Below are 16,340 nucleotides of genomic sequence, written 5' to 3' on the forward strand. Positions count from 1 at the left end.
AGCAAGGCAGGGCGGGTGGGACGGGCCGTGGGGGGAGGAGCAGGTCAGGTGCTGTTTTGCTGCAGGAAGCTGTGCAGGTGCCGTGCTGCACCTCGCCCTTGCTTGACAAACTGTTTCTTGGGCACAGTTAGCAACTGGTGCAGCTTAGAGCAGCCCTGAGGTTGCTCTCAACGGGGCCGGGCCCACTGTAGACTTGCCGCAGGCGGAGCCCTGGTCCACACCCCCGCTGCGCTTACCAGCGAAGGGGGCCCCTAGGCCTACTCTGCGGTAGTGACCTCACCTAAGCCGAAGCTGTGTGGGAAGAAGAGCTGGAGATGGGGAATTGGTCTGATAGCCTGTGACCACGGCTAGTCCCCAGGCCCTCACCTGGGCCTCTGGGCTTACTGTGCCGGCTTAGGGTCACGGGTGTAGGGCTGGTCCCGGCCCCTGCAGCCGGGGATGGTCAAACATGCTTTGGCTTGGGGAAGCCCGAGAGGTGACGATTTCCTGTGGGGGGGCACTCGGGAGGGTGGAGCAGCAGCCTTGAGGGGAAGTGCTGATGCGGTGCTGGGCGTTACGCTCCCCGGCCAGAGGGGCAGGGCAAAGTAGCCCTGGCAGCTGCTGGGCCCATGGCTGACAGGAGCCCCGGGGTTCCAGCACATGCTGGTGTGGAACCGTCACTTCCCAGCTCTTTCCACAAAGGGGTCGGTCCCCCCCTGGCGGGACGACTGCCGCTGACTCATGGGGGGCGGGGCATTTGGAGGGGGCCCAGCGCAGGGGGAGGTTAGCGCCCACAGGAACGGCTGGGCTCACGCTGCTGGCCGGGCAAGGGGCTGCATGGAAGATGGACAGTCCTGTGGGGGTAGCCTTCCAGGCAGGGCCCCCCTCTGCCCCGGGCTCGAGTTGGGGGCGATTCTGTGACCCTGTCCAAGGAGCTGGCAATGGGGGGTTGCACTTTATATTCTATCTGTGGAGAATCCCCTGAGCCAGCCAGGGGCCCGTGAGCCTGGGTGAGTGATGCTGCCCCCTCCTCAGAGGGAAGCAGCCAGGGTGGTGGCCACGGGCACCTCCTGGACCACAGATGGACTCTCATGGGCAGCCGAGCAGGGGCTGGAAAAGGGGAGGGGGCAGTGGGACTGCTTAAAGACGCCCAACGTGGCAAGGGCAGGTCTTCCAGGCCCGTGGGCACCACACAGGACACCTCCCTGGGCCCCATTTCTCTCCCCCCAGGGGCCGAGGCTCTCTCAGCTGCCAGTCAATCAGTGGGGAGCCGGCGGGGCGCTTCCCAGCTCTAGGTAGCACAGGAGAGCCGGTGCTGCGAGCTGAGTGCAGATCCTCTGTGCCAACAAGGGCGGGTGTGTCCCCAGCCTGCCGCCATGGCAGCCCTCTGTCCGTTCGGAGCCCCAGCCCTGCAGCCACTCAGCGTCCTACCCCACCAACCTCGAAGCCTTTATTTCTAAGCTAACACGCGGGCAGGCCGGGCCCCCCAGCCAGCGCGCCGGGTGCCCTCACGCAGCGCAGCAGCTGCCTCCGCCGCCCCGGCCCCTCAGTAGTCGTCCCGTTTTATCTTAGTCTTCTTGGGTCTGACGTTCATGCGCCTCCAGATGGTGGCGGTGGAGCGGTCCTGCTTGGTCACGCCGCTGAAATCGAAGGCCTTGAGGTGGGGCAGCACGGACAGCACGTAGTTCCTGCGAGAGCACCCGGTCAGGCCCAGGACAGCCCGCGCTGAAAAGCCAGAGGCACCCCGCCTCCTCCTCCTCCCCCCCTTCCCCTGCGTGGGCCTGGAGAAGCCCTGCTTCCCCCTCCGGTGAGGGAACAGCTCACTGCTGCGGTCAGCGCTACCCGGAGCCCCACAGCCTCTGCACGGCCTCTCTCCCCAGGCCAGGGCCAGACCTGTCAGGCTGTGTCTGAGGGGGGTATCATGCTGGCTCCCACCCCGGCTGGGCCTCTGGAGCTGAGCAACCTGCTGCTCTGGCCCTGGGCTGTAGACAGTGTGTGGCCCAGGGGCCGCTCCCTTGCTGGGGGCCATTTGGGGCCGGCACTGTGAGGACCTAGACTTGAGGCACATGTGCCGCTCGGGAGCACCTCTGTTCCCACCGGCCGCAGCTCCGCGCTCTGGGCCCCGGCTGCCTGGCTGGAGCCTCCCAGGTCCCGAAAGGAGGATAGAGGTTTCATTGAGTTTAAAATCCGCCTGGTCGGCCTCCTGCATCACGTGTCTCGGAGCGTTGGCCAGGGCCATGGCTCAGGGCCGGCATGACTCCAGTGTGAGCGAGGGGATGGGGCAGTGGGCTAGGACTCGGGAGCTGGGTTCTCTGCCCCTGCCCTGCAGGATGAGCCAGGCTGAGATTTGGTGCCTTGGTCTCGCTATGGGAATGTGCAGCGCCCCCCAGGATGGGGCCCTGGTCCTGAGGAGGGGCTTGGGCTCAGGCTGTCCTCCGGGAGTGGTCGATGCAGGTGGATGAGGCAGGCTGGCCTGTGAGCGGGGTTGGCGGGAGCCACCCCAGCCCTTTAAAAGTCCCTCCTTGGCACTGCCTGTTGGCTGCATCCCAGGGGTCTCGCTGCAGCAGGAGTCAGTGGGGTCTTGGGCAGGGCCCGGCACAGGGGCCGGTACAGAATGAGCCACGTGGGCTGGTGTCTATGCCCAACAATGGGAGAGGGCTGCAGCCAGGACCTCTCCCTTATTTCCCTGAGCCTGCACATGCCCTAGTGTTTGACACCCTGTGGATGTCACCTTGCCTGTCTCTGGGGCCTTCCCACTGAGGATCTTGAAGCCCTTCACCCTCCCATCCTCCCCGGGGGAAAAGCATGATCATTAGCCCCATGGGGAAACTGAGGCACGGAGCCAGGGTGGTTCATACCCAGCTCCCATCAAAAGCTTTGGGAAGCTACTGACTCCAGTGGAATAGGACGGGGCCTAGGCGAGTCTGTCAGGGGGCCCTGGCGGCAGTGAGCAGAGAGAAAAGCTGCTCCCCTGCACTTGCCCACCCTCTCCCCAAAGCATGAGCTGGCGGAGGCCCTGGGCTCTACCTGTAGCCTTTCTCCTCCTCGATGGGGTTTCCGTGCAGGGTCAGCGTGCGCAGGAGCGGCAGGGCAGCCAGCTTGTCCACCTCGCCCAGGCTCTGGATGCTGTTCCCGTGGAGGTTGAGGGCCCGCAGGTTGGGGAACATCGTCAGCTCCTGCAGCCACGCCACAGTGAGGGAGGGAGCAGAGAGCCTGGAAGCGACCCACGCCTCTCCCAGGGCCACGAGACCCACCCGGGCCTTGCCTTTCCCTGGCCTCTCACTCCAGGGCTTCACAGGGCTTCCTGAGCACAGAGCAGGGTCCCGCCCCTGGCTCTGCAGAGTGGGAAACTGAGGCACAGGGAAGTGATGGGATTCCCCCAATCCTCCATAAGGCCCCAGCTGGGAAAAGCAGCCTTATTTTCCCAGGCCTTAGGTTGCGAACCCTGCCCTTTTTCTTTCCCAGGCTCCCCGGTAACAGGCTATAAAACTCCCCAGCCCAGTTGGGCCACAACAGTTTGACTGTGTATACAAACCAGGGCTGGTGTTAGGGGTAGCAAGCCAGGCAGCTGCCTAGGGCCCCGCCTAGAAGGGGCACCGGGAAGCTAAGCTGCTCAGGTTTTGGCTCCAGCCCTGGGTGGTGGCTTGGGGCCCCAAGGCAGGACTTCAGCTTTCTGCCCTGAGCCCTATGAGTCACACACCAGGCAGGCTTTTCGGACCCCCTGAAAGCCACTCACGGCCCCCCGAGGGGGCCCTGGAGCCCTGCTTGAGAACCGCTGGCCTAAGGAACACCCCGGAGCTGTGATTTCCAGAAGAGCTCGCCAGGGGCTGGTCTGCTCCTGAGTGCCAGCAGCTTTTACAAGCAACACTGCTGAGCCCCCCGCAGCTCTGACGGCCAGAGAGCCCCCGAACCATCTGATTTCCCTAACGAGGGCCAGGGCATCGGCCCCTCCCCGCAGCCAGCCATTCCCCTCTGCCACTGGCCTGCACCACTGCGGAGCAGGGGGCAGAACAGACCTGGGCTGAGCCGCACTTGGGCTGCAGAGAAGTGACCCCGGCATGGACCAAGTGCCTGGCACCACAACTGAGACTGGCTGGGAGCACTTTGGAAATAGATCCTCCCAAGCCCTCCGCCCCGGGCACTGTTTGTCCTCACACGCTGTGTACCGCTGCGTGGCCAGAGCATGAATCCAGCTGGGCTCACGCAGCTTCAAAGGGGCGGTGATCCCTATTTTACCGGTGGGGAAACCGAGGCACGGAGCAGGGCAGGGATTTGCCCGAGACCGCGGGGGGGGACTCAGCATCAGAAGCAAGTCTAAGAGCCTGCTTTCCTGAGGGCTAGCCCCCTGTCTAAGCCACCAGCCCTCAGTGCCCGCTAGCTGTACCAGGTCGATGGTGCCCAAGTCGTTGAAGGAGAGGTCGATCCAGGAGAGCTCATCGGGGTACTCCAGCAGCTGCTCCATGGTGGAGGTGAAGTCGGTCAGCTCGTTGATGGTGTTGTTGTTCAGGCGCAGCGCCTGGGTCAGCAGCTTCCCCCTGGGCGACCGTTTGATCACCTTGGGGCCAGTCCGCGGCTCTTCTGTAAGCAGGTCTAGTGGGGAGAGCAGAGCGGGGCGTTAGAGCAGCCTGTGGCGAGAGTCCGACCCGCTGCTGATTCAGTCAGCGGCAGAGGAAGGCAGACGCAGACCCGGTCTGTCCTGGTTCTGAGATGGGTCCCGTCACCTGGGTATCTGGGCACCGCCCTGACCTCGCGTTGACCCGCCCCACCGCTGGGCCAGGGTTCCTGCAGGATCAGAGAGGGGGGACACCATTGGGTGGGGTGGCAATCAGGCATATGGGATCATTACAGCACCCCAGTCTGGCCCCCTGCCTCTCCCACCCCATTGCACCCCACTGGTACACCGTCCCTTGACACTGTCCGTGCCGCTGACTAAAACGCAGCCCAGAGGCTGGAAACGGGAGGCAGGACTCCTAGGTTCTATTTCTGCTGGTCAGAGAGGCGGGTGAGGAGGCAGGACTCCTGGGTTCTCCTCTCCCTTGGGAGCCTGAGCAGGTGAGTGGAGCTCCAGGCCTCAGTTTCCCCAGCAGCAGACAGGTCCTGACATGCAAAGTCTTCTCTGCTGGGATAGCCAGGAAGTAACAGCCGTGGCGGGGCTCGGTTCCCCTTCCCCCCCCCCCCAGCAAGTCTGCGTTAGGCTGCTCTGCGGAGTAAGAGTCGCACCTTGGATGAAGTTGATGCCTCGGAAGGAATAGTCCAGAGGAGGTGCCTGCAGCGAGATCTTACAGAAATCCCATCGCAAGGTCATCTTTCAGGCCACGCTAGGGAAAACCACAGGAGAGGGATTTCAACAAAGCCGGCCTGTGCCTCGTGGCTGCAGCAGGATGACAACACAGCTCTTTTGAGGACCCATGCCCAGGGCCCGGCCACTTGAGCTAGCAGAGCCTCTTCCTCAGAACAGGGCTCATGACACACAGCTGAGCCGGCCTAATGCCATCCAGGAGGGGGCAGCGGTGCCCAGAAACACGCTGGCTGGCTCTGCATGGTATCTGTGCAGCTGAGGTAGAGACAAAGGAATTTACCTTCAATCTCCCCCGCAGCCTGGCGCTCCCCCCTTAAGCACGGCTAAGGTTTTGGCTTTTGCCCTGGGGCCGAGGGCAACCAGCAGGGCCCTGGCATTCCTGTGACCCCCCCTTCCCCCCGCCAGCCTCCTTAGGCCGCCCTCCTCAGTGTTCCAGAGGCAGGCAACAGACTCAGGGAGGAGGGGCGCTTGGGCGAGTAGATGGGGTGTCCTGTCTTCTCTTTGAGAAATATGGTCACCCTGCAGCTCCCAGCTGCCGTAGCAGATGGAGAGGGGAGCCCTGCCCCTGCCCTGAGCCCTCCCACCTCTGCCTTAATTCCTATACCCCCACCCTGAGCCCTCCACTCCTCTCAACCCTCTGCTCTGACTCCTGCACCCTCTATAACCCAGCCCCCAGCTCTGACTCCTGCACCTTCCATAACCCAGCCCCCGGCTCTGACTCCTGCACCCTCTATAACCCAGCCCCCAGCTCTGACTCCTGCACCCTCTATAACCCAACTCCTGGCTCTGACTCCTGCATCCCCCACATTAGGGATGTAAAATCCTATTTAACTGGTTAACCAGTTTAACCAGTTAACCAATTAAAGGGGGAGCACTCCAGGTTAGGGTGTGTTTGTGGGGGGCTCTGCCAGCAGCACCGCAGATCGGGGCCTGCTCCTGGGGTTAACCGTTATCTGGTAAGCATTAGCCACTAAGGTAACCAGTTAACCCGTTTACATTCCTACCCCACATCCCAACCCCCCTGCCCTGAGCGCCCTGCACTCCACCCACCCCCAAGGGGAAGGCGTTGCAATTTGACAGTACCTGTAAGAAATGTAAGTTACTTTCCCCCCCGACAGGGCTAACGTGGCCTGTGGCTGCATAAAGAGAGGAGCGGTGAGTCGGGGTGGAGGCGAATTCCCCTCTGCCAGTGGCAAGACTAGATACTGATCCCCTAACAGCCGACACTGCCTCCAGTGCGGGTGCCCCATTTGTAAAAGCGTGTTTAAAACTTGAATGATCCGTGGGCTGGGAAAAAGGCCTGGGTGTGAGAGACATTCAAGCCGGACACACTGAAATGAGAAAAATGGCATCCAACGCGAGGGTTCACTGGCGAGGGCAACCAGGCATTGGAACAAACTCGCCAGGGAAAAGGTGGATTCTCCGTCTCTTCGAGCCAGGCCTTTCCGGAAAGTGCGTTTGCCAAACCCAAATTAACACCCCCAGCACAGGCAGGGTGAAATCCTCTGGCCTGTGCTATGCAGAAGGGCCAATGAATCCATGGAAGGGCAGCCATGCTGTTGTGGCTCGCTTCCCAGCATGGTTGTGAGGTTCTGGCTAGCCCGGAGGATTGCTATTCTCCACAGCTTTGCCCTTGCAGCCCTCAGCCTCTTCATGCCCGAGGAAACGCCTTTGCCGCAGCGTGCTGATTCCCCACAGGTTGTTTACTCTTCTGAGAGCTGGTTTTCAAACTGTGCTTCTCAGTTCACAAGCGCTTGAGGACCACCAGCCCTGGGCACGTCTCACGCATTTTCTGTGCAAAGGGCTCAAAGCTGCTTAAAACGTTCACTCAGCTTCCCAAGCGTATCACTGGGGAGCACCACGTAGGGATTGTAGGGTTCCAGCTCCCCTGCGCAAAGCATCTAACAATGCCCCAGAGATCACTGTGATCAAAATGATTAAAGGTCTCGAAAACAGGAGCTATGGGGGAAGACTGAAAGAATTGGGCTTGTTTAGTTTGGAAAAGAAAAGACTGAGAGGGGACATGGCAGCGGTTTTCAAGTATCTAAACATTTGTTACAAAGAGGAGGGAGAAAAATGTTCTCCTTGGCCTCTGAGGATAGGACAAGAAGCGATGGGCTTAAATTGCAGCCAGGGACGTTTAGGTTGGACCTTAGGAAAAACTTCCTACCTGTCAGGGTGGCTAAACACTGGAATGAATTGCCCAGGGAGGTTGTGGAATCTTCATCATTGGAGACATTTAAGAGCAGGTTCAACAGCCTCCTGTCAGGGATGATCTAGACAGTGCTTGGTCCTCACATGAGGGCAGGGGACTAGACTTAATGACCTTGCGAGGTCCCTTCCAGTTCTAGTATTTTATGATTCTATAAGTCACTGTGCCACTGAAATCAGCCACGCCTGGAGCAGAACAGCAGCCACCTGGCATGCAGCAGAAGAGTGGATGGCATTACAGGGGACACTTTCGAAAATGTCTACTCTGCAAATAGCACCACAGGACTGGTGATGTCCTTTGTGCAGCGAGGATCCTTCTGAAAGACATGGAGAGCTGGTCTCCCATGTTGGAGCCAGAGCCCTTTAATACAGGTCTCTCTCGGTTTCAGGGGTGCTCACACTCTTCTCAAGGCTGGGAAAACAACAATTACCACACAAAGGATCACCACAGAGCGTGGGGCTGACCAGATCTGAGTGAGGACAGAGTGTGGTCTGGCAATTGGGATATGGACACCAATTCCTAGAGCCTTCTAAATCCGTGGATATCTGCTCTCTATCCACGGGTATCCACATCCGCAGATGTGAATGCAGCTATCCGTGCATCATTTTTCATAGAATCACAGAATCACACTAGGACTGGAAGGGACCACGAGAGGTCATCGAGTCCAGTCTCCTGCTCTCATGGCAGGACCAATTTTTGCAGACCAGATACCAGTTTTGTATCTGCACAGGGCTCCACCATACTGTCCATTGCCTGGGAGATTTGTAGGCTACCAGCACTTTAAGGTACTCTGATACCAGGGTGAGGACTGAGGAGGTCCATATAAGAACCTGTCTTGCCTAGTTATGGGAAGAGCTGCCATGCTTTCCGTTCAGTCATGCCAGAAATGGATGCTGCTTCATCATAAGAACATAAGAATGACCACACTGGGTCAGACCAAGGGTCCATCTAGCCCAGTGTCCTGTCTGCTGACAGTGGCCAATGCCAGATGTCCCAGAGGGAGGGAACAGAACAGGGAATCACCAAGAGATCTCTCCCCTGTCACCCATTTCTAGACTCTGACAAACAGAGGCCAGGGACACCCTCCCTGCCCGTCCTGGCTAATAACCATTGATGGACCTAACCTCCAGAATGTATCTAGTTCTTTTTTGGACCCTGTGAAAGTCCTGGTCTGCACAATTTCCTGTTTGCTTTTTTGATGGCTGCTGCACACTGTGTGGATGATTTCAGAGAACTATCCACAATGACTCCAAGATCTCTCTCCTGAGTAGTTGTAGCTAAATTAGTCCCATCACTTTATATGTGTAGTTGGGATTATTTTTCCAATGTGCATTGGTATCGATCAACATTAAAATTCATTTGCCATTTTATTGCCCAATCATAGTTTTGAGAGATCCTTTTAAAGCTCTTGCCAGTCTTCTTTGGTCTTAAGTATCTTGAGCAGTTTAGTAACCTTTGCAAATTTTGCCACCTCACTGTTTACCCATTTCACCAGACCATTTAAATAGGTTAAATAGGATTGGTCCCTGTACGGACCCTTGGGGGCACCACTAGTTACCTCTCTCCATCAGAAGTGAGGCCCAGGGAACCGGGAAGTTGACTGCAGCTGCACACCCAAGCTGCTGCCTGCACAGAGTTGCACACCCAGTTCACAGAGCTGCACGCTCTGTGACATCATAGATTTATATTTACAGCACTGTGATTTCACATGGCATGCCCTTGAATAATTAGTATGCTCAGAACCTGGCTTTTCACACACACTTTGTTCTGGCATCGCCTTTCACACTCATCAAGCAATTACCTGGATTTTCACACACACACTCCAGTGTCCTGCACAGATTTTCACACCCACTAGCCTCAGAGCCCACTTTTCAAACTCACTAGTGTCCTGAAGATTTTGACGCCCACTAGCTCCAGACATCTTTGTTCACATTCACCAGAGCCTTGCACAGATTTTCATGCCTACTAGTCCTGGTCCCCTTCTCTCACACACACACTTGCAAAGATTTTCACAGTCAGTAGGGGCTGCAGTGTTCTGGCCCCCAGTGGCTCTATGGCTGTGTCCCGACTCCATGCCTCCGTCGACGGAGGCATGTAGATTAGCCAGCTCGGAAGAGGGAAATGAAGCCGCGATTAAAATAATCGCGGCTTCATTTAAATTTAAATGGCTGCCCCGATCTGCCGATCAGCTGTTTGTCGGCAGATCGGGAGAGTCTGGACGCGATGCCCCGACAAAGAAGCCTTTCTTCATCGACACAGGTAAACCTGGTTTCACGAGGCTTACCTGTGTCGATGAAGAAAGGCTTCTTTGTCGGGGCATCGCGTCCAGACTCTCCCGATCTGCCGACAAACAGCTGATCGGCAGATCGGGGCAGCCATTTAAATTTAAATGAAGCCGCGATTATTTTAATCGCGGCTTCATTTCCCTCTTCCGAGCTGGCTAATCTACATGCCTCCGTCGACGGAGGCATGGAGTCTGGACACAGCCTATGTGCTGCTGCCCCCGCTAGGCAGAAGCAGCAAGCACCAGGAAGTGCCATCTGTATGCTTGCCTCACCTGAAGGCTCTGCCCCCATAGCTTCTATTAGCAGAAATCCACAACCAATGGGAGCTGCGGGGAGGAGGAGGGGGGGTTGCTGGCAAGCACAGGGCAGCGCATAGAGCCACCTGCTCCCTCCCCTCCCCAGGGCCTGCTCCACTAGAGGGGAGCTGCCGCAGGGAAGTACCTTGCATCCCAACTCCCTACCTGGCCTGGCCCTGAGCCCTCTACTGCATCCTAACTCCCACCCAGACCCCACATCCCTATCCCCGGAGCCCCTCTCCTGCATCCCAACTCCCACCCCAGCTCTGAGCTCCTCCTGCACCCTAATTCCCATCCCAGACCCCACACCCCACCTCCTATCTTAATCCCCCTCCTGCACCCTAACTCCACCCAGACCCTGAACCTCACCTCCTGCCCCGGCACAAATTCCTGTCCACCCCCACCTCCACCTTCCACACCTAACTCTCGCCCAGACCCTGCATTCCCATCCCCACCTCTTGAGCTGAGTCTGTTCCTGCACTCCAAAACCCCTTGGCCCCAGCCTGGAGCCTCCTTCTGCATCCCAAATCCCTTATCCCCAGCTCTACCACAGAGCCCTCACCCCCTCCTGTGCCCCAACCCTCTGCCCCCACTTGGAGCCCCCTCTTGCACTATGAACCCTTCATTTTTGGCCCCACCTAGAACCTAGGGAGACCCACAAAATCTAATAGCCCTGGGCCCCAAAAGAGTTAATCCATCCCTGTCTCCAGACTTCTCTTTTCACACCCACCAGAACCCTGCACAGATTTGCACACCCACTGGTTCCAGGCATCTCATTTCACACCCACCAGAGCTCTGCACAGATTTGCATACCCACTGGTTCCAGACTTCTCCTTTCACACCCACTAGAGCCCTGCACAGATTTGCACACCCACTGGTTCCAGGCATCTCCTTTCACCCGCACCAGAGCCCTGTACAGATTTACACACCTACTGGTTCCAGACTTCTCCTTTCACACCCACCAGAGCCCTGCACAGATTTGCACACCCACTGGTTCCAGGCATCTCCTTTCACACTCACCAGAGCCCTGCACAGATTTGCACACCCACTGGTTCCAGACTTCTCCTTTCACACCCACCAGAGCCCTGCACAGATTTGCACACCCACTGGTTCCAGACTTCTCCTTTCACACCCACCAGAGCCCTGCACAGATTTGCACACCCACTGGTTCCAGACTTCTCTTTTCACACTCACTAGAGCCCTGCACAGATTTACACACCTACTGGTTCCAGACTTCTCCTTTCACACTCACCAGAGCCCTGCACAGATTTGCACACCCACTGGTTCCAGACTTCTCCTTTCACACTCACCAGAGCCCTGCACAGATTTGCACACCCACTGGTTCCAGACTTCTCCTTTCACCCCCACCAGAGCCCTGCACAGATTTGCACACCCACTGGTTCCAGACTTCTCCTTTCACCCCCACCAGAGCCCTGCACAGATTTGCACACCCACTGGTTCCAGACTTCTCCTTTCACACTCACCAGAGCCCTGCACAGATTTGCACACCCACTGGTTCCAGACTTCTCCTTTCACACTCACCAGAGCCCTGCACAGATTTGCACACCCACTGGTTCCAGACTTCTCCTTTCACACCCACCAGAGCTCTGCACAGATTTGCACACCCACTGGTTCCAGACTTCTCCTTTCACACCCACCAGAGCCCTGCACAGATTTGCACACCCACTGGTTCCAGACTTCTCCTTTCACACTCACCAGAGCCCTGCACAGATTTGCACACCCACTGGTTCCAGACTTCTCCTTTCACACCCACCAGAGCCCTGCACAGATTTGCACACCCACTGGTTCCAGACTTCTCCTTTCACACCCACCAGAGCCCTGCACAGATTTACACACCCACTGGTTCCAGACTTCTCCTTTCACACCCACCAGAGCCCTGCACAGATTTGCACATCCACCAGCCCCTGGCCCCTCTTTTCACACTCAGTGCAAACATTTTCACACTCACCATCTCTGCTCCTCTCTGCCCCCCTATCTGGAACTCGCGGGGTCGCTATGGTAACCAGCATCACAGCAAAAATTCCACCCCGCCCACACTCCGCAAGGCGCGCTGGGAAACGTAGTTGCCGGGAGGTCTTTGGGAACCACATTTCCCAGGGGGCCTGGTGGCGAGAGTTCCCTCACCTCTCGCGGGATCCACTCGGGCCTCACCGCCCATGGGCTCCTGGGAGTTGTAGTTCCTCCCCTCACGTGATCGGCGCGGGCTGACGCGCGCCCGGCCTGCAGCCAATAGGGAGGAGGGAATGGGGGGCGGCGCAGCTGTTTGAATCGGTGAGGGCCGCGGGGCCGCGCGGGGGGAAGCTGCGGGACTGGGCCGCGCCGCTTCGGGCAATACGGTAAAATACGGTAACGGGGGCCGGGGCCGCGCCGCGGGGGCGCTCGCCCCACTGGGGGAGGAGGAGCTCGGGATGGGGGAGCGGGGGCGGGGTGAGGGGGGGAACTGCGGGATGGGGGAGTTGGGGGGCAGTGATTTGGGGGGCGGGGTGATGGGGGGGAAGTGCGGGATGGGGGACTTGGAGGGGTGGTGATTTGGGGGGCGGGGTGATGACGGGGGAACTGCGGGATGGGGGAGTTGGGGGGGCGGTGATTTGGGGGGCGGGGTGATGATGGGGGAACTGCGGGATGGGGGAGTTGGGGGGGCGGTGATTTGGGGGGCAGGGTGATGATGGGGGAACTGCGGGATGGGGGAGTTGGGGGGGTGGTGATTTGGGGGGCGGGGTGATGGGGGGGAAGTGCGGGATGGGGGACTTGGAGGGGTGGTGATTTGGGGGGCGGGGTGATGACGGGGGAACTGCGGGATGGGGGAGTTGGGGGGGCGGTGATTTGGGGGGCGGGGTGATGACGGGGGAACTGCGGGATGGGGGAGTTGGGGGGGCGATGATTTGGGGGGCGGGGTGATGGGGGGAAGTGTGGGATGGGGGAGTTGGGGGGCGGTGATTTGGGGGGCGGGGTGATGGGGGGAAGTGCGGGATGGGGGACTTGGAGGGGTGGTGATTTGGGGGGCGGGGTGATGACGGGGGAACTGCGGGATGGGGGAGTTGGGGGGGCGGTGATTTGGGAGGTGGGGTGATGGGGGGGAAGTGTGGAATGGGGGACTTGGAGGGGTGGTGATTTGGGGGGCGGGGTGATGACGGGGGAACTGCGGGATGGGGCAGTTGGGGGGGCGGTGATTTGGGGGGCGGAGTGATGGGGGGAAGTGTGGGATGGGGGAGTTGGGGGGTGGTGATTTGGGGGGCGGGGTGATGGGGGGAAGTGTGGGATGGGGGAGTTGGGGGGCGGTGATTTGGGGGCGGGGTGATGAGGGGGAACTGTGGGATGAGGGAGTTGCGGGGCGGTGATTTGGGGGGCGGGGTGATGGGGGGGAAGTGCGGGATGGGGGACTTGGAGGGGTGGTGATTTGGGGGGCGGGGTGATGACGGGGGAACTGCGGGATGGGGGAGTTGGGGGGGCGGTGATTTGGGAGGTGGGGTGATGGGGGGGAAGTGTGGAATGGTGGAGTTGGGGGGGTGGTGATTTGGGGGGCGGGGTGATGGGGGGGAAGTGCGGGATGGAGGAGTTGGGGGGGCGGTGATTTGGGAGGTGGGGTGATGGGGGGGAAGTGTGGAATGGTGGAGTTGGGGGGGGGGTGATTTGGGGGGCGGGGTGATGGGGGGGAAGTGCGGGATGGAGGAGTTGGGGGGGTGGTGATTTGGGGGGCAGGGTGATGATGGGGGAACTGCGGGATGGGGAGTTGGGGGCAGGGTGATGGGGGAACTGCGGGATGGGGGAGTTGGGGGGGCGGTGATTTGGGAGGTGGGGTGATGGGGGGGAAGTGTGGAATGGGGGAGTTGGGGGGTGGTGATTTGGGGGGCGGGGTGATGGGGGGGAAGTGCGGGATGGAGGAGTTGGGGGGGTGGTGATTTGGGGGGCAGGGTGATGATGGGGGAACTGCGGGATGGGGAGTTGGGGGCAGGGTGATGGGGGAACTGCGGGATGGCGGAGTTGGGGGGCGGTGATTTGGGGGGCGGGGTGATGATGGGGGAACTGCGGGATGGGGAGTTGGGGGCAGGGTGATGGGGGAACTGCGGGATGGCGGAGTTGGGGGGTGGTGATTTGGGGGCGGGGTGATGACGGAACTGCGGGATGGGGGAGTTGGGGGGCGGTGATTTGGGGGGCGGGGTATGACGGGGGAACTGCGGGATGGGGGAGTTGGGGGGCGGTGATTTGGGGGGCGGGGTATGACGGGGGAACTGCGGGATGGGGGAGTTGGGGGGCGGTGATTTGGGGGGCGGGGTGATGATGGGGGAACTGTGGGATGAGGGAGTTGCGGGGCGGTGATTTGTGGGGCGGGGTGATGACGGGGGAACTGTGGGATGAGGGAGTTGGGGGGGTGGTTTGGGGTGGCTAAGAGGATGGTGTTGAGAGGGGGCTAAAGGGGTGCGTGGCCTTCGGGGGTTACCTGTCCCCAGACAGCTGGGTCCCTGCAGCCTGTCTCTTCTGTGCTCCTCTCAGGACCGTGCTTGAGGAGCTGAACTGCTCCCGTCCTGACCTGCAGGCGCCCCCAAGACACTGCAGTCCCTGGTGTCAACCTTGGACAAGTGCCTGCCCTTCCACCCATGGCTGGCAGGGAAACTTCCTGCTGTCATTTCCCTGCCAGGCAGCTATGCCCTGCCAGCAAGGGGCAATCAGTTTTACTCCTACCCGCCTGCCTGGCAGCCAACTGCGTTTTCAGGGGATTTCCCCCCCAACATCTGCAAAAGCTGGCTGAAAATACCCCGTTCTGTGGTCTGTGCCTAGCCGGATAAAGCTTGTGGAGTGCGCTTGGCAGAGACGTGGCAGAGGCTGCGGGTTGGCTTGGTCTGTGTCATTCTGCAAGTGTGGACTGCGAGGAGGGTGTGAGTGTTGTTGAGCATGAGTTTGCTGGAGTAGCTCCATGCACAGGAATGGACAGATGTTATCCACACTTCTCCTGTGCAACTTCATGGTCTGAGAGGCTCCTCTGTTTTCTTGAATGGCTCCAATTTAATCTGTCCAGTAAGCTGTCCTTGCTTTGAGCCACTCCACCACGGAAGGTGCACCTGTCGTGCACCTGACACTCCTGTACTTTTGGCCCCTCACCCTTTCTCCAGATTGTGAGCATGTCTGAGATGCCAAACAGTCCCTGAGAAGGGGACTGTTGTCTCTCTTCCTAGCATGATTTTAATTACTTGGCAAACTACTTGCCTGTACCTCTGTCAGGAAACACCTCAAGCATTATTTTGAGTGATTCTCCCCCTCTCCCACACACTACATTTGTTGGTAGCTCCTGCCAAGATCTGTGGACTTGAGCCCAGTTTGGGGGAGCGGGGTGCTCTGTGGGGCAGCATAGCCTAACTTCAAAAGACAGATATTTTAGGGTGACCTCTCTGGTAGCACTCTCTGTTTTGCCAGCCTCCTGTTAGATCCTTTCCAAGCTCACTTCCTCTCTTGACTTGTGCCTGTTGTGCCTCTGATCCAAGAGATACACTACAGATCTGGAATCCGCAGAAGACATTTCTGCTCCTTGTTGGTGCATGTTAGTGTCTCCTGTTGGAGGAGGTGGGCTTGCTCTCCTTTTATGTTGTGGGAAAAGTGTGCATATTTAAAGGAGCTGAGGCATTCTGGCAAGGAGTTTTTGAGAGGTGTCCATATAATATTAATACCCCGCCTTTACTTGTGCCCGCCAGAGAGACTCTACTGTTTCATATCAAGTCCTAAAATCTTGTCTCCTCTCCCTACCCTCTGTTTTCAAGTGTCTGCTTCAGCATATACATGTGTTGGAGCTGATTGACTGGGGTTATGTAAACCGGTGTGAGTCTCCTTCCATGCAGGCTGGATTATTGGGCAGGTATGTGCAAGATCCTTGCTGTAGTTGGGTGTCTTCCAAGCAGCTTAAGATCTGTCATAGGATTGTGTGAGCTAGTCAAGAAACATGAATTCATTTTCCAACACTTCAGATATGTAATTGCCACCCGAGTCCAGGCCTGCCCAACCCCACAACATCTACACTGCTGTTTTTAGCATGCTAGCTAGGGCTGTGCCAGCACGAGTCTGTGTGCCTGAGCTGAGACCCACACACCCAAGCTGCAAGGTAGGCATACCCCCGTGACTCAGTTTCCCCAATTGTAAAATGGGGATAAGGTGCTTCAGTGGTGGGTGGAGATCTAGCACGCTCAGGTTCTTAACTGGCTCTGAACCCCTCACAATTTCAATAACAAAAAAAAAAAAACCTCTGTGAGTAGGGCAGTGTT

General features: G+C 58.6%; 2 protein-coding genes across 4 annotated transcripts in view; one reads left to right on the plus strand and one right to left on the minus strand.

The window, feature by feature from the left end:
* Positions 1-1,407: 1,407 nt before the first annotated feature.
* On the minus strand, positions 1,408-12,090 carry LRRC51 (leucine rich repeat containing 51). 2 transcript variants are annotated; one of them, XM_075919647.1, is made up of 5 exons: positions 12,041-12,090; positions 5,200-5,297; positions 4,364-4,569; positions 3,007-3,155; positions 1,408-1,667 (listed from the first exon to the last, which is right to left on the minus strand). In XM_075919647.1, exons 2-5 carry the CDS (start codon positions 5,282-5,284, stop codon positions 1,526-1,528), a joined length of 582 nt encoding a protein of 193 aa, XP_075775762.1. In that variant the 5' UTR covers positions 5,285-5,297; positions 12,041-12,090; the 3' UTR covers positions 1,408-1,525. The 2 variants fall into 2 exon arrangements, with proteins under 2 accessions (XP_075775762.1, XP_025042176.2); XM_025186391.2 differs by lacking the exon at positions 12,041-12,090 and adding an exon at positions 9,049-9,187.
* Positions 12,091-12,340: 250 nt separating this feature from the next.
* Positions 12,341-16,340, plus strand: part of NUMA1 (nuclear mitotic apparatus protein 1) — a 67,903-nt gene continuing 63,903 nt past the window's right edge. The window contains exon 1 of one of the 2 annotated variants that reach the window (XM_075919650.1): positions 12,341-12,428. The gene's annotated coding sequence lies outside the window, so the exon portion shown is untranslated. Of the gene's footprint in view, positions 12,429-15,850; positions 15,938-16,340 lie in introns of those variants that run through there. The other variant, XM_075919651.1, reaches the window with a different exon arrangement.

This window comes from Pelodiscus sinensis, chromosome 1 (genome assembly GCF_049634645.1).
Source record: "Pelodiscus sinensis isolate JC-2024 chromosome 1, ASM4963464v1, whole genome shotgun sequence".
NCBI lineage: Eukaryota > Metazoa > Chordata > Testudines > Trionychidae > Pelodiscus > Pelodiscus sinensis.

Coding starts and splice junctions, on each gene's coding strand:
- LRRC51 (XM_075919647.1), bottom strand. CDS start 5,284: ATGACCTTGCGATGGGATTTCTGTAAGATCTCGCTGCAGGCACCTCCT. Junction 4,570..5,199: donor AGGCATCAACTTCATCCAAG/GTGCGACTCTTA, acceptor TCTCCCCACTAG/ACCTGCTTACAGAAGAGCCG. Junction 3,156..4,363: donor ACTTGGGCACCATCGACCTG/GTACAGCTAGCG, acceptor GCGTGGCTGCAG/GAGCTGACGATGTTCCCCAA.